At 40.1% G+C, this 16,872-nt stretch overlaps 1 protein-coding gene across 1 annotated transcript; it reads right to left on the bottom strand.

The window, feature by feature from the left end:
- Positions 1-328: 328 nt before the first annotated feature.
- Positions 329-9,532, bottom strand: LOC146573529 (acidic mammalian chitinase-like). The gene is made up of 12 exons (XM_085272762.1): positions 9,452-9,532; positions 9,082-9,170; positions 7,384-7,413; positions 7,058-7,262; positions 4,699-4,755; positions 4,444-4,609; positions 3,847-3,971; positions 3,575-3,698; positions 1,900-2,082; positions 1,611-1,727; positions 1,362-1,488; positions 329-1,267 (listed from the first exon to the last, which is right to left on the bottom strand). Exons 2-12 carry the CDS (start codon positions 9,098-9,100, stop codon positions 1,059-1,061), a joined length of 1,362 nt encoding a protein of 453 aa, XP_085128888.1. The 5' UTR covers positions 9,101-9,170; positions 9,452-9,532; the 3' UTR covers positions 329-1,058.
- Positions 9,533-16,872: the final 7,340 nt, after the last annotated feature.

Here is a 16,872-nt window from a genome sequence, read left to right on the forward strand (position 1 = left end):
CCATCTTCTTTTGCTTGTCGACCGCTAATATGTTCAGTTGGTTAGCCATTGTCTATCTTTATACGTAAGTCAAGCACCCTGGGGGTTGTCTCTCATTTTTTGACTTTGGGAGTGGCAATGTCATACTCGGCATGGATGTTCCTGTATACTATGCAGCTACTTCGTTATGGTGTTGCATGTATGCTCTGCCTGCTAGCAACTTGCAGCCTGCTGTTATGCACTGATTTCTCACAGAGGCATCTTTATATCGCCTGCATCTGGGGCTTGTCTGATACCAAAAGTAAATGGACAGTTGACTCAATGACATAATGAAGGAATTACCCAAACCTGCCCATGAAATAGCCTTTATCAGTTAGTTAAGAAGATAAAGTCCTGGAGTTGATATAAGGTGCGGTGTCTGCATTTGGAAGGTTTTCTGTAAACAGACAAAAGAAGCTCTACATGTAGCTGAAACAAGCCATCCTTAAAACAAAAAAAAATACATCTGACAAATTGCTACAATATTAGAAGTGGCAAAAACAGCTTGATGATACATCCTGGAAAAATGTTACATCCTGAGAAAGAAGGAAAGCGCAACACAAAAAGACCTGGACCTCCACAGAAGATAACAGAGGTGGATGATCACAGAATCATTTCCATGGTCAAGTGAAACCCCTTTACAACAGCCAACCAAGTGAACAACAAAAACTGATTGCTGCCTAAACCTAATAACTGACTGGGCCACCCTTTTAGCAGCAGCAACTGCAATCGAGGGGGGGTGCATCACTTTTTCAAACAGGGTCATGTACGTTTGTATTTTCCCCCTAATAATAATAAACAACCCTAAAAATGTTGAACATTTTGAACATTTGTTCAGCGATCTGAGACATTTGAGTGTGACAAACATACAAAAAAACAAATAGAAATCAAGAAGTGAACAATTTCTCACGCCACCGTATATTCTGTTCCTGCTAAAACCCAGGATGTTTTAGCATGAGCTGTGAAAAGATCTTACTGAAACATTACCGATTGCCTTAAACATTTATTATGTTGTGCTCTGTAGTTTATGTTTCTGTGGCTCAGGGCCAGTTGCAGCACTTGCAGGAGTCCCAGTAGATGAGGCCAGGCTGGCAGCGGTGCAGGTAGGTGTTTCCCTGGAAGCACTGGAAGAAGGTGGTTTTGTCAGCTGGGTTTTCATATAACCCATCAGGACGGCCACGGCAGAAGTCAGCACTTGGGTCCCTAGTGGTGGTAGGGCGTGGAGTGGTGGTGGGCTTTGGCGTAAAGCCTGCACAATGAGACATGAAAAAATATAAGTTGCACACAGCAAGAGATTTTTTAAAATCAAATCTAAGTTAGTGAAGCTAATTTACAGTAATTACCCATCAACATTCTGAGGTGGTTGATAAGAGGATATGTGCCAGCTGAGCAGAAGTATCCACTGAAGTCATCCATATCCAGAGTCCACACATGGGCGCCTCCCAGGTTGTTGGCAGTCATCCATTGAACCTACAGGACAGCAATATAAGGAAGCAAGAACTCTTAGAATAATTACAGGTACAATTCAATAGAGCACAACAAAAATGAATAAAAAGCATAGCTCTTCCTGTTTTAGCACAGAAATTCTTTACCTTGGAAGAATAGCTGCGCTTGTCATCATAGCCCAACCAGGAACTCCCATAGGTGGCATATGGAACCTCTTGTTCAGAGATCCACCCAACACTAGCAGTATTAATGAAGTCACAGATCTGATAAGAGGGACACATAGACCTACATCAGATAACAGTGAATTTGTGATAGTGATACTCTATAGCTGTATATAATTGCCCACAGATGTTAGTCAAGGGTAATAATAGATATTTTGAGGAATAGATGACTTTTAGCATATACCAATCAGAGCTTTTTAAGAACCTTTTGTACCTCATAGAAGGCCCAGAATCCAGCAGTTTGAGTGTAGGGTCCAGGGTCTGCAGGGCCATTAGCTGGTGCTCCCAGGCCATTTGCCCCACTGCTAAGACGGTAGGTTCTTCCATAAGTAGGGAAACCTAGCAGCAGCTTTCCAGATGGTGCTCCCAGGGATATCCAATAGAATACAGAGGAGTTCTACAAAAAAGGAAAGGAAACTTCATTTCAACTGTAAATCTGTACCAAATTCTTCAGAATTTATTACTTCTTTACCAGCTTTACCTGTTTCTCTGAATCTCCTTTAGAGATCAGTTAGACAGAGAAGCTGTAAGACATACATATATTTTATATATATATATATTTTTTTTTTTCTTGATTCTGTCCACGAAACACTTTCATAGCAGTTTCCACAAGCACTGCATCTGTACGTCCCCAGTCTCTTCCTTACCACTCTTCTATGAACTCTGTTCTTCAACTTCCACAATTTAATCATTGGCACTACCTTCACCTGTTTCCTCTTCATCTCAAAGTCATCTTATACAACGCTATCTAGTTCTGCCTGGCTAAGGCAGATAGGACACCGCTTTGCAGTGTCCTATCTCTTTCTGTAACTTCTGTATAAGATGCAGTCCACCTTTATACACCTTCCTCCACTCATATGCCACCTTATGTTCCTCCCTCTTCTTGTTATACATGTTCCCTACAGCCATTTACATCCTTTTTGCAAGACTGACTGCCATCTGTCCTTCTACATTTCTCTCCTTAACATCATACCTACCCAACACCTACTCATCACCTTGTCCCCTTCACCTACATTTCAACTGAAGTCTGCTCCAATCGCCACTTTCTCCCCCGAGGGGGCATACTCCACCACTTCATCCAGCTTGCTACAGAATTCCTCTTTCCTTAATCATTAATCGAATCTAGTTTAGTTCTAGTTGGACTTCAGTGCAGCAATCGGTAGCACCGACCACAATATTTTACTAAGAGATTAGAACATACCATTAAAGGAACTGTGACGCAGTAATTCAAATCATATCTATCTGAAAGCAAACGAAAAAAACAAACAAACAAACAAAAGGTTTTTAGTGGCCTAATCAAAGTCAGGCCTTAAATCCAAATGACCCACAAATGTGGCTGAATTACAACAATTCTTTAAAGAGTAGGCTGACCTGGGCCTCCAGGTGAAAGAGTCATTTCTAGTTACTGCAAATGCTGGAGTGCAGTTTTGGCTGCACAATCAGGTGTTAGGTTTAGAGAGCAGTTACTTTTTTCAGGTAGGTTTCGATAGCTTTTTTCTCTGAATGAATGAAATCATCATTTTAAAACTATGTCTTGTATTTACTCTGATTATCTTTGTATAATTATAACATTTGTTCTCATAATCCGAAACAGTTAAGTGTGACAAATGTGAAAAAAAAACATGTTGCCATTCAGTTGTGTATTACTGTGCTACTTTGTGTTTCTGTGAGACTGTCTAGCACTAGTACTACAAAATGTTGGTACTGGTCACTAAGTGCAGCAGTACTGTACTTAGTGTTTCCAGTTTTTTCTCATCAGTATGAAAAATCCTTTTTTAATTTCACATTTAAAAATGTTTTTTTTTTACAGTTATTATGAAATCAGTATTCATTATTATTCATCCACATGAACACAGTGAAAGATGTAGATGTGTTGGTGTGTTTCTTACTATATTGTAATGAATTTGTGAACCAGGGTCCACAGAGCTACTGTAAAGAGGGCTGTTGTGTCCAGTTACTGCCTCCCAGTGTCCGTGGAAGTCATAGGTCATGATGTTGATGAAGTCAAAGTGTCTGTTGGGTTTTTATTGAACAGTAAATGTAAAATGGGGTTTTGTGTCATTTGAAATGAGTAATAGTGATATATCTATTTCAGTACACGACACCTACTTTATGGATTGGTGTTACTTTGTTGAAAATGCGCATACATGCTTAAACTTACGGTGCAATCTTGTTAACTTCGTATGCTCTGTCAATGGTCTGACGGATTCCAGCAACACTGGCCGACAGCAGCAGCTGACTCCTCCCGCTGTCTTTTGCATCATCCTCAAAGGCTTTGGCCAGCTCCTATAGACACACCAAACTAAAGCAACTTAGATCCAGTTAGTTTCATCGGTCACACCCTGGCATCATTAACAACAGAGGAGTTGAATCAAGAAACCGTATCTAATGCCATTAGGTATATCAGTAGCACAAACAGACCAAATACTGTAATATGATCATGTATTGATAGATTTTAATGTGTCCGCACTGTGCTAGTCTACTGCATTAAAAGAAACAAACATGCAGTATGGCCTGGGCCACATTTTATTTAATGTCTTTGTGAGGTTTACTATATGGGCCCTACATAAAGGTATATAGACTCTATTTTAACAGGATTGGCTGACTTTTCTGGTAACAAAATTGCAATGCACTAGTTAATGACAGATAACATATAATAACATTTAAGAAGGATAAACATTACAATACAAAAATAATACACCATTATAATACATTAGTATTGTATTGAAAATTTAAGGACAATGTGAGCTGTGTTTACCGTGACCAGTAGAGTAAATTTCTCTTTGTCCCCCACTGGGCTGCCATTGTGTCCAGGATATTCCCAGTCCAGGTTTAGCCCATCAAAATTATGGGTGTGAAGGAAACTGATAACAGAACTGATGAAGGCTGCACGACTCTCAGGTCTGGCAACCATAGCAATGAATCTGGTGCAATGCAGGGAAAAAGAACCGTAATAAAGGAAGGTTTTTGAAATAGATACGAAAATATGAGAACTGGTGTAGATGGAACTCACGGGCTGACTCCATTGACCGTTCCTCCAACAGTCAGCAGAGTCTTCAAAGCAGGGTTGCTGGTAATAGAGAGGCAGAGAAAAGACAGGACCTTAAATAATTCAAGAACACTTTACCCCCATTTATACTCCCGATGACTGTGTATTTCACAGCCATGGGTTGCCTGGAGAATTAATAATGGCTTATGTCATACAGTTATATATATATAATATTCTTAGCTATAATTTTATTTTATTTTTTGCTCAACATTTTAATGAGATCTGAAAAAGGATTCTGCACATAACAGAATCCTGAACAATCCACCAAAAAGGGCAGAAGCAGGTTGGAAGCCCTGGCTGGTTGCAGTAGGACTGGGTGATAATTATAGAGGTTTTCTGATGCATTTAGATGGTACACCATGATAATGATAAATATTGTGGTAGCTCCATTTAGATAAAATTGAATGGGAAAATCTGTTTTTGCTCCATTTGGTGGTTAAATACCTGATAAATACAGATGCTGCTTTAACACACTGATGCTCACATTCTGTCATATTGCCAGTATGTCCAGCTCAATTACTTGCTTTCTACAAATAGATCCTACTGTAATCCAAGCTTTTTGTTGCACACTTTTTCTCTGCCATCCTTTTGAAATCTTAGCACCACTTAATAGCTAACTCGGATTGTAACTTAACTTTTGCCATAATCAAACTACTGACCTGATACTGATGCAAATGAAAAGAAAATCTGTCAAAAAGTGGCACTGAGGCTTGATGTTTCTGGGTCGAGGGTTCTAATTTGTCACTGGTTTGACCTTTGCTTGATGTTCTTCATCCAAAAACATGCTCATGTGTAGTTTAAGATCATGGAAAGACTCCTTTGTTTATTATAAGTTATTTACTTTCATCCTAATTATTTCTAAATAATGAAAAAATGTTGGGATGGGATTAGAGATCACAGATACAGTCATGGTGAAAAAAATGCACTTCTGTTTCTTCTAAGGTTTGACATATTTGGACATAATAAAAAAATTTCTCTTAACAGGTGTTAAAATTGGATGAACACAACATGAGATTAACAACAACACTTCACATATTACACCATATCATCATATAAAACACAAAAAATCTGAGCCAAAGTGCAGAAGTGGTGTGTGAAAACTAGGTGCACTCCAGGATTTAGCAATAACTGCATGATGTCATCAGTCTCTCACATTATTGTGGACTAATTTTGGCTCTTATTCACTATTTCTTTGCAACTTTGCATGAATTCATTGAGGTTGCGAGTGTTTACGCACAGCTTTCTTAACCTTTTGAATTCCAGGGCTATTCTGAGGCTCCTGCTTGAAGATGACATGCCCAAAAAGCGCTTTGAGCGCTCTGGGAGAGTAGATAAGGACCACAGAAGAATCAGTACATTTACCTTAAATGAACTGATTAAGTCTCACCAAAAAGAATCAAAATATGGACATTACCTGCAGAAAGATCAATGCTACTGAAATGAAACAGAGCAATGTTGCAGAGGTTTAATTAAATATATATCTAGTGTTTTGCAATTTGGTACAAATGGTACCATCTATGAAAGTGGAAAGTTCTTAGGTATTGAATAGCAGTTATTGGTGATCATAGAAACGGTTTGTGAGGTTTTACCTGAGATTGTAACGTTTCTGTGGATACCATACATGTCTACATTTAAACAACAGACCTGGTGGCACAGCCCATGAAAGCAAATGTTCCCTCTCTGCTCCCAGTACCAGGGGCATCAGGGTTCAACAGGTTAAGGTCCGGCACAGAACTGTAATCAGGTTGAAGTCTAATCTTTGAAAAGCTGATAGAGCACCATTCAACCATTCTGTTGTAGACTTGCCTTCGTGCTTCATAATTGACTGTATAATGCTACATAGTGGAGTTCATGGTTGACACAATGACCAGGTAACCAGAATCTGTGGCTGCAAAACAAGCCCAGATTATCACCCCTCTACCTCATACCAACTGTCAAGCATGGCTGAGCTTGGTCTTTGTACTAATACGCTAAAATGCTTTTGTCAAACGTGGCGCCATGCATTTTGGCCAGACATTTGCACTTTGGTCTTGTCTGTTCAGAGAACAATGATCAAGAAGTTGTGGTTTGTTCAGATGCTGTTTTGCTGAGCTAAGTCATGCTTCCATTTTTGTTTTACAGAGAAGAGGTTTCTTATTTCTCCTCACCCAACCAAACAACCATACTTTTGATTTGCAATTACTCACCTGCCTCCAACTCAGCCTATCTCTTCTGTAACATCAACCATCTCTTAAAGTGGGTCTACTTTCTCTTTACTGTGACTGTCGTAGTTGTCTAAATTAACATTGGTGCCCAGTCTGACTCTATGACTGAGCAAACTCACACATTCTTGAGGCTGTTGAGGCTGCTGTACAGCTGCGGATCATTCCACTCAACGGGGCTGATCTGGTTGAAGCTGTTAATGGTGGCCAGAGCGTAGATGACATGGGTGCACAGGAAGGGATCGATGTTGTCTGGAGTGAATTTGCCAGCACTTGGTCTGTACTGGGCCCAGTTGGTCATATGACACACCAGCTTACTAGATGAAACTGAAGGAAGACACATTCGGTTTTCTCTGTAACCATCATGGTGATGAGATGACTCGATCACTAAATACAAATCAGAAACTTTATTGTCATTGTCACGAGAACAACGAAATGAAATACTTACCATTATGTAGAATGAATAGAATGCCCAGAGCTGAGAAAGAGATGGAAAAAAAGTAAATCAGGTTACCTAGAAACTATAAAACTTAGAGACAACATAGAATACAGAAGATCATGTCACAAACTCCATCCATCATTTTTCTGCTGCCTAATCGTGTCAAGGTTGCAGCAGTCTAAGTAGCAGTACAAGCTGAGATGCCAGGACCTCTCCCTTCCCTGTCACTTCCTCCAGCTCTGTGTGGGAACACCGAGGCTTGTCAAGGGAGCTGACAGATTTAATCTCTCCAGCATACCCAGGGTCTGTCCTGAAGCCTAGATTCCTGCAACACCTCACCTAGGAGACACCAAATAGGCATCCTAATCAGACGCCTAAATAACTTCAATTTGCTCATTTTCATGTGGGTGTCATGATCATGGGCCATGTTGGCCCAGCATTCTTAGTTTTCATGTATTTTTGTATTTTGTTCTTTATTTAGGCCATGGGTCCTGGGTTGCTCTGTTAAGTTGTTCCTTATTTGATTTCCCCTGTGTATCTGTGAGCCCTCGTCTCCCCTCCTTGTGTTTTATTCCATGTTTCCCCAGCCTGCTATGCCTGTGCTCTCCTGTCTCTCTCTCTCCTCCTGTCTGCACCTCTGTGTACTTCCTGTTTTACTTTGACAGTCTCCCGTCAGTGTTGTGTTACTCCTGCCGTGTCTTGTTATGATTATCTGTGTCAGCTGTGTTTCCTGTGTGCTCCCACTTCCCTCGTTAACCCTCTGTGTATTTATGTGCATGTCTCCCTCAGTTCGGTTTCGCGTCGTCAACGTCTCCTCCCCGAACCTCTGTGCTTTTCTGTGTTCCCTCGGTCCTCAGTTAGCATTCCCAGTTTAGTTCTGTTTCTTTGTGAAGCCTGCAATAAAGCAGTGATTTTGAGTTCAGCTTTTTGTCTCCGTGAGTTTTGCGTTTGGGTCCTCATCTGCCTCCACACAGCCAGTTCATGACAGTGGGGGACTAGGGACTCTACTCTGAGCCCCTCCCGAAAGGCCTCCAAGGTCCACACCCTATCTCCACGGTTGAGGTCAGACACCCAATGGAGGAAGTCTATTTATGTCACATTTTTAACTCTTTCTTTGAGGCAGTTTTACTCACAGACAGAGTTGAGAATAGGAATGTAGCCTGACCAGTAAAATGAACAGCATCGCTTTCATGCCCATCTGTCTCTGCCTCACAACAAACATGAACCACTGCCAATGCCAGACCAATACGCGTCTCAATTTCCCACCTTGAGAAACTCATCCACCCCAGGGGGCCTGCCACCGAACCCCCCCCCCCCACAATTTTGTTCAGTTATGGCTGACCAGACCCAAACTAAACTTATCTTGTAATACTTGTCAGCTGCCTCCAGTCTAATAACAGGATACTGTTGGAATACTGCGCTCCGAGTCACACTCCTCAGTCTTTATGTTATTGTCCTGAGCAGGAAAATGAAGTCCTCAGCTAGGACACCTTCCACCAGCTCATGTTGGGACTACAAACAGGGGTCATACTCTGAACCGTTCAGCACATAAAATAGTCAAATGTGGTTTGTTTCAGCCAAACCATATTTAACCTGTACCTCTCAAACTACTAACTTCTCCTTATGCTCTACTTCTGAATAAATAAACAAAGGACAACTATTGTATAAATGGATGAATAAATGAATGTAATATTTAATGAAATTTACCTATGAGGAGTTTCCCCATGTTGCTTTCAGGTTCCACGGGTTTCCTTTCGTAGAAGTGAACTTCCAAATGAGTGAATCAGTTTCATTCACTGGCACACAAGTAACAAAATCAGACTTTAAGTGCTGTCACAGAAACATTTTTTGCTAATTAACTAGCTAAGCTTCACTTGAGCAAAATCTTACAGACTGCGTTTTACAAACGGACAAAACTTAGATTAAACTTTGATGCACTTGTAACAATTAATTATTAAAACATACATAATAAAAAAACCTAATAACTAATTTATCTTTAATTTTAGGCTTACATGTAGCTACTATAAAATGCACTACAAGCAACCAAACCAGACAAAAACAATGATGATCTCATTACCGTTTGACAAGAAGAACTGAAGCAGATTTGAGAGCTTGTTTGAGTGGGTCAGATTTATATCATCCTAATGACTAATAGAAGGTGTCAAAGTGCAGCTGATAAGAGCTCAGAGTGGTGGGAGTCTGATGTGCCTAATAATCCCCCACCCCCACCCCCTTCTAGTAAGACCTGCCAAGCCCAGTTAAGAATTTGACCCAATTAGATAAGTAACTGATATCGCAATGATAACTTGCCCTACAGTTTATTACAAACTGTAGGGCCTTGACCCATTGTTGTGATCTGTACGCTCGAGTGGGATGGCCTTCGTTGTCCTCCAGGAGGTTTGCTCACTGGTGCATCTTTATTTATAAGGCCCTGCTTGGACAAATGCCCACCTACATTTGCGATCTGCTCACACGGAGAAGTACTGTTTCTTACAGCCTGCGTTCAAGCGATCTTTTATTGCTCAATGTTCCATTTGCCAGAACTGAACTGGGAAAGAGGGCTTTTACTTATGCTGCCCCTTTCACATGGAACATGATGCAAAAAGACTGGAAGATAGCAGATCTTATTTCATTAAATGCTTTTAAGTCCAGATTGAGAGAGCCAGAGAAAAATGTTTTTAAAATGTAATTGTTATTTATAATATGTATGTAACTTTGTAATTTCAACGTGTTGTCACCTCTTGGCCAGGACTCCCTTGCAAAAGAGGTTTTTAATCTCAATGGGACTTTTCCTGGTTAAATAAAGGTTAATAATAATAATAATAAACTGTAATCAGCTTTTACTTAGTCACTGGAATTTACCAATGATCATCAAACAAACCCTACAATAATACACTGCTCTATTATTGTAGAAGTACAGTGACTTGAGGCAACTTTTGTTTGAATTGAATTCAAAACTATTAGCTTTCATCTCCGGGTGAGCATGAATATCCACAGCAAAGACATGAGAGCTGTAGTTACACATTACAAATTAATTCAAAGTAGAGTTAAAACAAGGATAGATTTATATTAAAAGTCACAAAATACAGCTATATCCAGCTGTATATAAAGTAACTACATACAGTACAGTTAGCTATCCTTAACCTTTAAGCAAGCAGCCTAAATATGAATTTCTTAAATGTTTGAGCAGCAGTGGACTATGCATGGAATGCAATCACTGGAATCTGCTTTGTGTTGACGTTTTTCCTTGTGTATGTCACTAATCAGGCACAACATTAAAAATATCTGCTTAGTGATCTATAGGTCTGTCACTAAAACAATTCTGATCAGATGATTATCAGAACTGAATCTTTCACAGCAGAACACTGCACAGTAACAAGATGCTAATCTACATCTATCATGTTATCGGATGATCGTGGCTCAAGAGTTGGGAGTTCGCCTTGTAATCGGAAGGTTGCCGGTTCGAGCCCCGGCTTGGACAGTCTCGGTCGTTGTGTCCTTGGGCGAGACACTTCACCCGTTGCCTACTGGTGGTGGTCAGAGGGCCCGTTGGCGCCCCAGGGTGGCTGTGGCTACAATGTAGCTGCCATCACCAGTGTGTGAATGTGTGTGTGAATGGGTGGATGACTGGATATGTAAAGCGTTTTGGGGTCCTTAGGGACTAGTAAAGCGCTATATAAATACAGGCCATTTACCATGTTATATCACACCATATTTCATTATTAGTTAGCAGAATTTACTGTTATTAATTCACAAAGATACAATATACGCTGATTACAGTTAGCATTGCAATATCAGTTACTAATCTGATTGGTCAAATTCTTAACTGGATTTGTAAGATCTTACAAAGAGTTGGGGTGGGACTGATGGGAATCCAGTCTGAACTCTTATCACCTGCACTTTGACATTGACATTGAGATGATAGAAATGTGACCACATCAAACAAGCCCTGAAGTCTGCACAACTTTAAAACCACTGATCATCTTGTTACAGTTTGTGTTCTGTTGTGAAAAATTCTGACAATCATCTGATCAACATCATCTTAGTCTCACAAAGCAGATCTATACAATAATACGCAGGTGGTTTTAAGGTTGTGCCACAAGCGAAGGGTCACTGAATGTCAGTGAAAAGTAGATCCCAGTGATCACCATTACTAAGAACATTACCTCAATGTAGAGTCAACTACTGCTACACATCAAATATTTATAAAATTAATATTTAGACAACTTGTTTAAAGGTTAAGGATAGCTAACCGTGGCTGCATGTAGTTACTTTATATACAGCTGGATATAGTTGTATTTTAGCTTGTATTTTTAGTACAAATCTATCCTTGTTCAGAAACCTACTTTGAATGAGTTTGTAATGTGTAATTACACCTCTCCTTTGTTTGCTGTGGATATTCATGCTTACCTGGGAATGAATGCTAGTAGTTTTGAATTCAATTCGACTCAACTATATAGTATAGCCAAACACTCACCTTTACGTAAATAAATTTTTTTTATAAAAATGAATTAAAACTGTAGCTCAGGTGGGAGAGCAGGTCAGCCACTAATCAGAAGGTCGGTGGTTTGATCTCAGGCTGCCTCCTGCATGCCAAATATCCTTGGGCAAGATACTAACCCCGTGTTTGCCTACTGGTGGTGGTCAGAGGGCCCGGTGGTGCCAGTGTCCGGCAGCCTCGCCTCTGTCAGTGCACCCCAGGGTGGCTGTAGCTACAATGTAGCTGCCATCACCTGTGTGTGAATGTGTGTGTGAATGGGTGGATGACTGAATGTAGTGTAAAGCGCTTTGGGGTCCTTTGGGACTAGAAAAGCGCTATACAAATGCAGGCTATTTACCAATTACCATTTTAAAACTGATAATACAATCTGGGGTGTGTGATATTACTCATTACTGCTCTTGTATTTAAGTTGGCAGGTTTGGTCACACATTGGCCTTAACACACTGGGTAGCATTAGCAATTTATAACAGCTGGTGTTGGGTTTGTTTTGTTTTCAAGGAAATGCATGACTTTTCTCCTGTATCTCAATTTGAGTGAATATTTAAGATTGGATCCATTGGATTCACCCAGGAATGGTTTAGGAGTGAGAAGGAACGATAAAGGAATAGTTCACTCAACAGAGCTCTGACTGTTTGTCAGCCTGGCTACAGAGCTGAAGAGAAACCTGGGGTTGTTCTTATTGTCTTCAATCAGTGATGAATAGTAAGATGTTCTGGCTTTGCAGAGGGCTTTCTTATGAAGCAGCAAACTATTTCTCCAGGCTAAATGATGATCCTCTAGATTTGTGACACGCCATTTCCTCTCCAGATTACGAGTCATCTGCTTTAGGCTACGTGTTTGAGAATTATACCACGGAGTCAGGTACTTCTGATCTGAGACCTTAGTTTTCACAGGAGCTACAGTATCCAGAGTCGTACGTAGTGAGGAGGTGAAATTATTAACAAGATGATCGACCTCTGTTGGAGCAGCGTTCAGATAGCTGCTCTGCTCTGTGTTGGTACAGGGCATTGAAGATGATAACAGTGGGTGGATTATATTCTTAAACTTAGTTACAGCGCTTTCAGAAAGACATCTACTGTGATAAAGTCTACTCTCCACCGCTGTGTAATCAATTATTGTAAATGTAAATGTTATCAGGAAATGATCAGACAGGAGAGGGTTTTCAGGAAACACTGTTAAATGTTCAGTTTCTATGCATATGTTAAAACAAGATCTAGAGTGTGATTAAAGTGGTGGGTGGGTTCTTTTACATTTTGACAGAAGCCAATTGAGTCTAATAACAGATTAAATGCCATGTTGAGGCTGTCATTCTTAGCATCTACATTAATGTTAAAATCACCCACAATGGGATGGCTGTAGCTCAGGTGGTAGAGCAGGTCAGCTACTAATTGGAAGGTTGGTGGTTCCATCCCAGTCTGCATGCCAAATATCCTTGAGCAAGATACTAACCCCATGTTTCTCTCCGATGTGTACATCGGAGTATGAATGTGTATGAATGTTAGATAGGGAGCACTTAACAACTTAGTAAAAGTGAATGGGTGAATGAACAAGTTGCATAAAGTACTTTGAGTGCTCAGACAGAGTAGAAAACTGTTATATAAGAACCAGTCCATTTACCATACTAGAAAGAGAGAGCAGATTTCTCCTGTTTTGGCTTCCTGTTAAATATAGAATTCAAAATCCTGCTCGTCACATACAAGGTCTTAAATAATCAGGCCCCATCTTATCTTAATGACCTTGTAGTACCATATCACCCTATGAGAGCACTTCGCTCTCGCTCTGCAGGCCTACTTGTTGTTCCTAGAGTATTTAAAAGTAGAATGGGAGGCAGAGCCTTCAGTTTTCAGGCCCCTCTTCTGTGGAACCAGCTTCCAGTTTGGATTCGGGAGACAGACACTATCTCTACTTATAAGATTAGGCTTCAAACTTTCCTTTTAGCTGAAGCATATAGTTAGGGCTGGACCAGGTGATCCTGAATCCTCCCTTAGTTATGCTGCAATAGACGTAGGCTGCCGGGGATTCCCATGATGCATTGAGTTTTTCCTTTCCAGTCACCTTTCTCACTCACTATGTGTTAACAGACCTCTCTGCATTGAATCATATCTGTTATTAACCTCTGTCTCTCTTCCACAGCATGTCTTTTATCCTGTCTTCCTTCTGTCTCCCCAACCAATCACAGCAGATGGCCCCGCCCCTCCCTGAGCCTGGTTCTGCTGGAGGTTTCTTCCTGTTAAAAGGGAGTTTTTCCTTCCCACTTTCGCCAAAGTGCTTGCTCATAGGGGGTCATATGATTTTCTCTGTATCTACTGTACAATATAAAGCACCTTGACGTGACTTTTGTTGTGATTTGGCACTATATAAATAAAATTGAATTGAATTGTCTCAGCTGGTCACCATTCCCACCCAGGTCACGGTCAATGCAGGAGGTCATAGGTCATCATCATGCATTGATCATATATATACACAAATGTTCCTGAGCATTGCTCAAATATTGTTTCTGTTCCAGTTGGTTATAGTGACCATAATGTTGTAGGCTTGACCAAGAAAACGAAACCGTTGAAAACTGCACAAAAGATTATTTTTCACAGATAATACAAAAATTTCAAAGCAGACACGTATATTAATGACGTAAAGGAAATTCATTGGACTGACATCTGCCTTGAGCGTTACCCTGATATGGCATTATCTATGTTTATTGAAAACGTTTGCTACCTGGCTGACAAACATGCCCCCTTAAGAAGATGTACTGTTAAAAAGAACTACACGCCTTGGCTAGATAATGAACTTAAGGCTGCAATGTCAGAAAGGGATATAGCAAAAGTAAAAGCACATAAGTATGTCAGTCCACAAGAGTGGGCAAGATATCGCGAGTTAAGAAAAGCTAAGGACATAGCCAATTATTTTGTGAATTATTACAGCAATAAAATAACAAATTTAAAATCTAATATGAGCAGAGGCGATCCCACCTCATCACAGCGTCTTATACAGGATGTTATCATGAATAATAAGCAATGCCAATTTAAGTTTGAGGCCGTGAATGTGGAGATGGTAGAGCGCTTATTGATATCACTTCCTGACGATACATCCTCCGGCTCTGATAGCACAGACAGTAAACTGCTCAAAGTTACAGCCAAGTTTGTGTCCCTTCTTATATGTCACATATGTAATAGATCTTTGGCATGCAGCTCATTTCCATTGCAGTGGAAAGAATCAAAAATAATTCTCACACCTAAAAACAAGGATGACGTTTTTAATGGTGTCAATAGCAGACCTATTAGTCTGCTCCCCGTTCTAAGTGAAATTATGGAGAGGATTGTCTATGAACAAATTCAACATTACTTAAGAGAAAATCAGTTACTCGCTCAGTTTCAACATGCTTACAAACCTGGTCATTCCACCAGCTCAGCTCTCATTCATATGACAGATAACTATATAAACCTCTATATGATGGGAACTTGGTCGGGGTGGTATTCTTGGACTTTAGTGCTGCATTTGATAGACAAACTAAAATGTTATGGATTTTCACCAGCTGCTTTGTGCTGGGTGGAAAGTTATTTGTCTGGAAGAAGGCAAAGGGTTTATTATAATGGTTATTTCTCCGAGGGGTGTGAAATGTACTGTGGGGGCAAGGCAGCTGCCTCGGTCCACTTCTCTATTCAGTTTTCACAAAAGATCTGCCTTAAACTTTTATTTTGCTTAATTATATCATTAATTGTTTATATATTGCAGTTAGAGTATATTTTCAAAGGTTTATTTTCATGTTCATATACATGTCATCCTATTCTGGCAGCAATCATGATGCTAGGTGAAGAATGTTATTAGAATGGAGGAAGGAGGATGCTTTGCTGCAGTGAAATAAGAATCTTGCAAAAACACCATAAACATGTCACACATTAGTTTCTCTGCCAGCTTATCTGTCGGCACCAACAAAATTAATAAAAATATATCCCAATTATAATTCCACTCCAGCACTGTGGAGTACAGCGATGTTGGTTCCATTAGACTGAACTGATTAAAAAAAATAAGGCCGGCTCTGCTAATGGGACACTTAAAGCTGTGGTGGAGAGGAGGGAGATAAACTGGTATCCATCATGGATATAATACTGAGCCACTAAATCTCTTCTAATATCTTCTCATGTGTTGTTTGACTATAAATTTTATGTCTGCATCTTCATCCTTTTCCTCCAAATCCCAACCTCACCTCAAGGTGCTTTATATTATAAGGTAAAGACTCTATAATAATACAGAGAAAACCCCAACAACCAGAAAGTCCCTAATGACAAAGTCCTTGGCAACAGAGGGAAGGAAAACTCCCTTTCAACAGCAGAACCAGGCTCAGGAAGGAGACATTTTAGTGTTCATTTCCTTTCTTTTAAGAAATACAGGAGAACGACTACCTTTTAAAAGATTTGTTTCATCAGCTGAAATTACAAGTTACAGTGCTGGACCTCCATGTGAGCCAACAGTCTGCTTCATAAAAAGGATGACCCTGTAAGCGGGCAATACAGTGTTATACCACAACAACAACAGGTATTATTACGACCATCTTCTCCTGGGAAATGACACGGCGGTCCTGCCGTCCCTGCCTGGATCTTCCCCTGCACTTCACCTCGTCTCACCTCTGCTCTGAAATAGGCAGGGAAAGAAAAACTCCTCGCTCCCTAACCTTGGTCTCTTAATATCAACTAGCAAGTCAAGCCTGTTGTTTCTACTTCTTATCCAAGTCTAGGACCTTCTGTTCAGACTCCCTAACTTTAACTAGTTATGATGTGTAAGCATGTTTACGGCTGCAACATGTCAGTCTCAATAATTCGATTCAATCGTAGCACTGAATTTATGCTTTTGACCTTTATTACACAGAGTGCCAACTCTTAATGAGGACAACTGCAAAGTGTATATAACAATAACAGAAAACGGCTTCATTTAATCACTTTATTCCTAACAAGAGAGCCTGAGATTAATAATAACAATAATAATAATTATAATAATAATAATAA

This window comes from Mchenga conophoros, linkage group LG5 (genome assembly GCF_057382185.1).
Source record: "Mchenga conophoros isolate Kocher_MC1m ecotype Shallow Benthic linkage group LG5, M_conophoros_male_GT1.1, whole genome shotgun sequence".
Classification (NCBI taxonomy): domain Eukaryota; kingdom Metazoa; phylum Chordata; class Actinopteri; order Cichliformes; family Cichlidae; genus Mchenga; species Mchenga conophoros.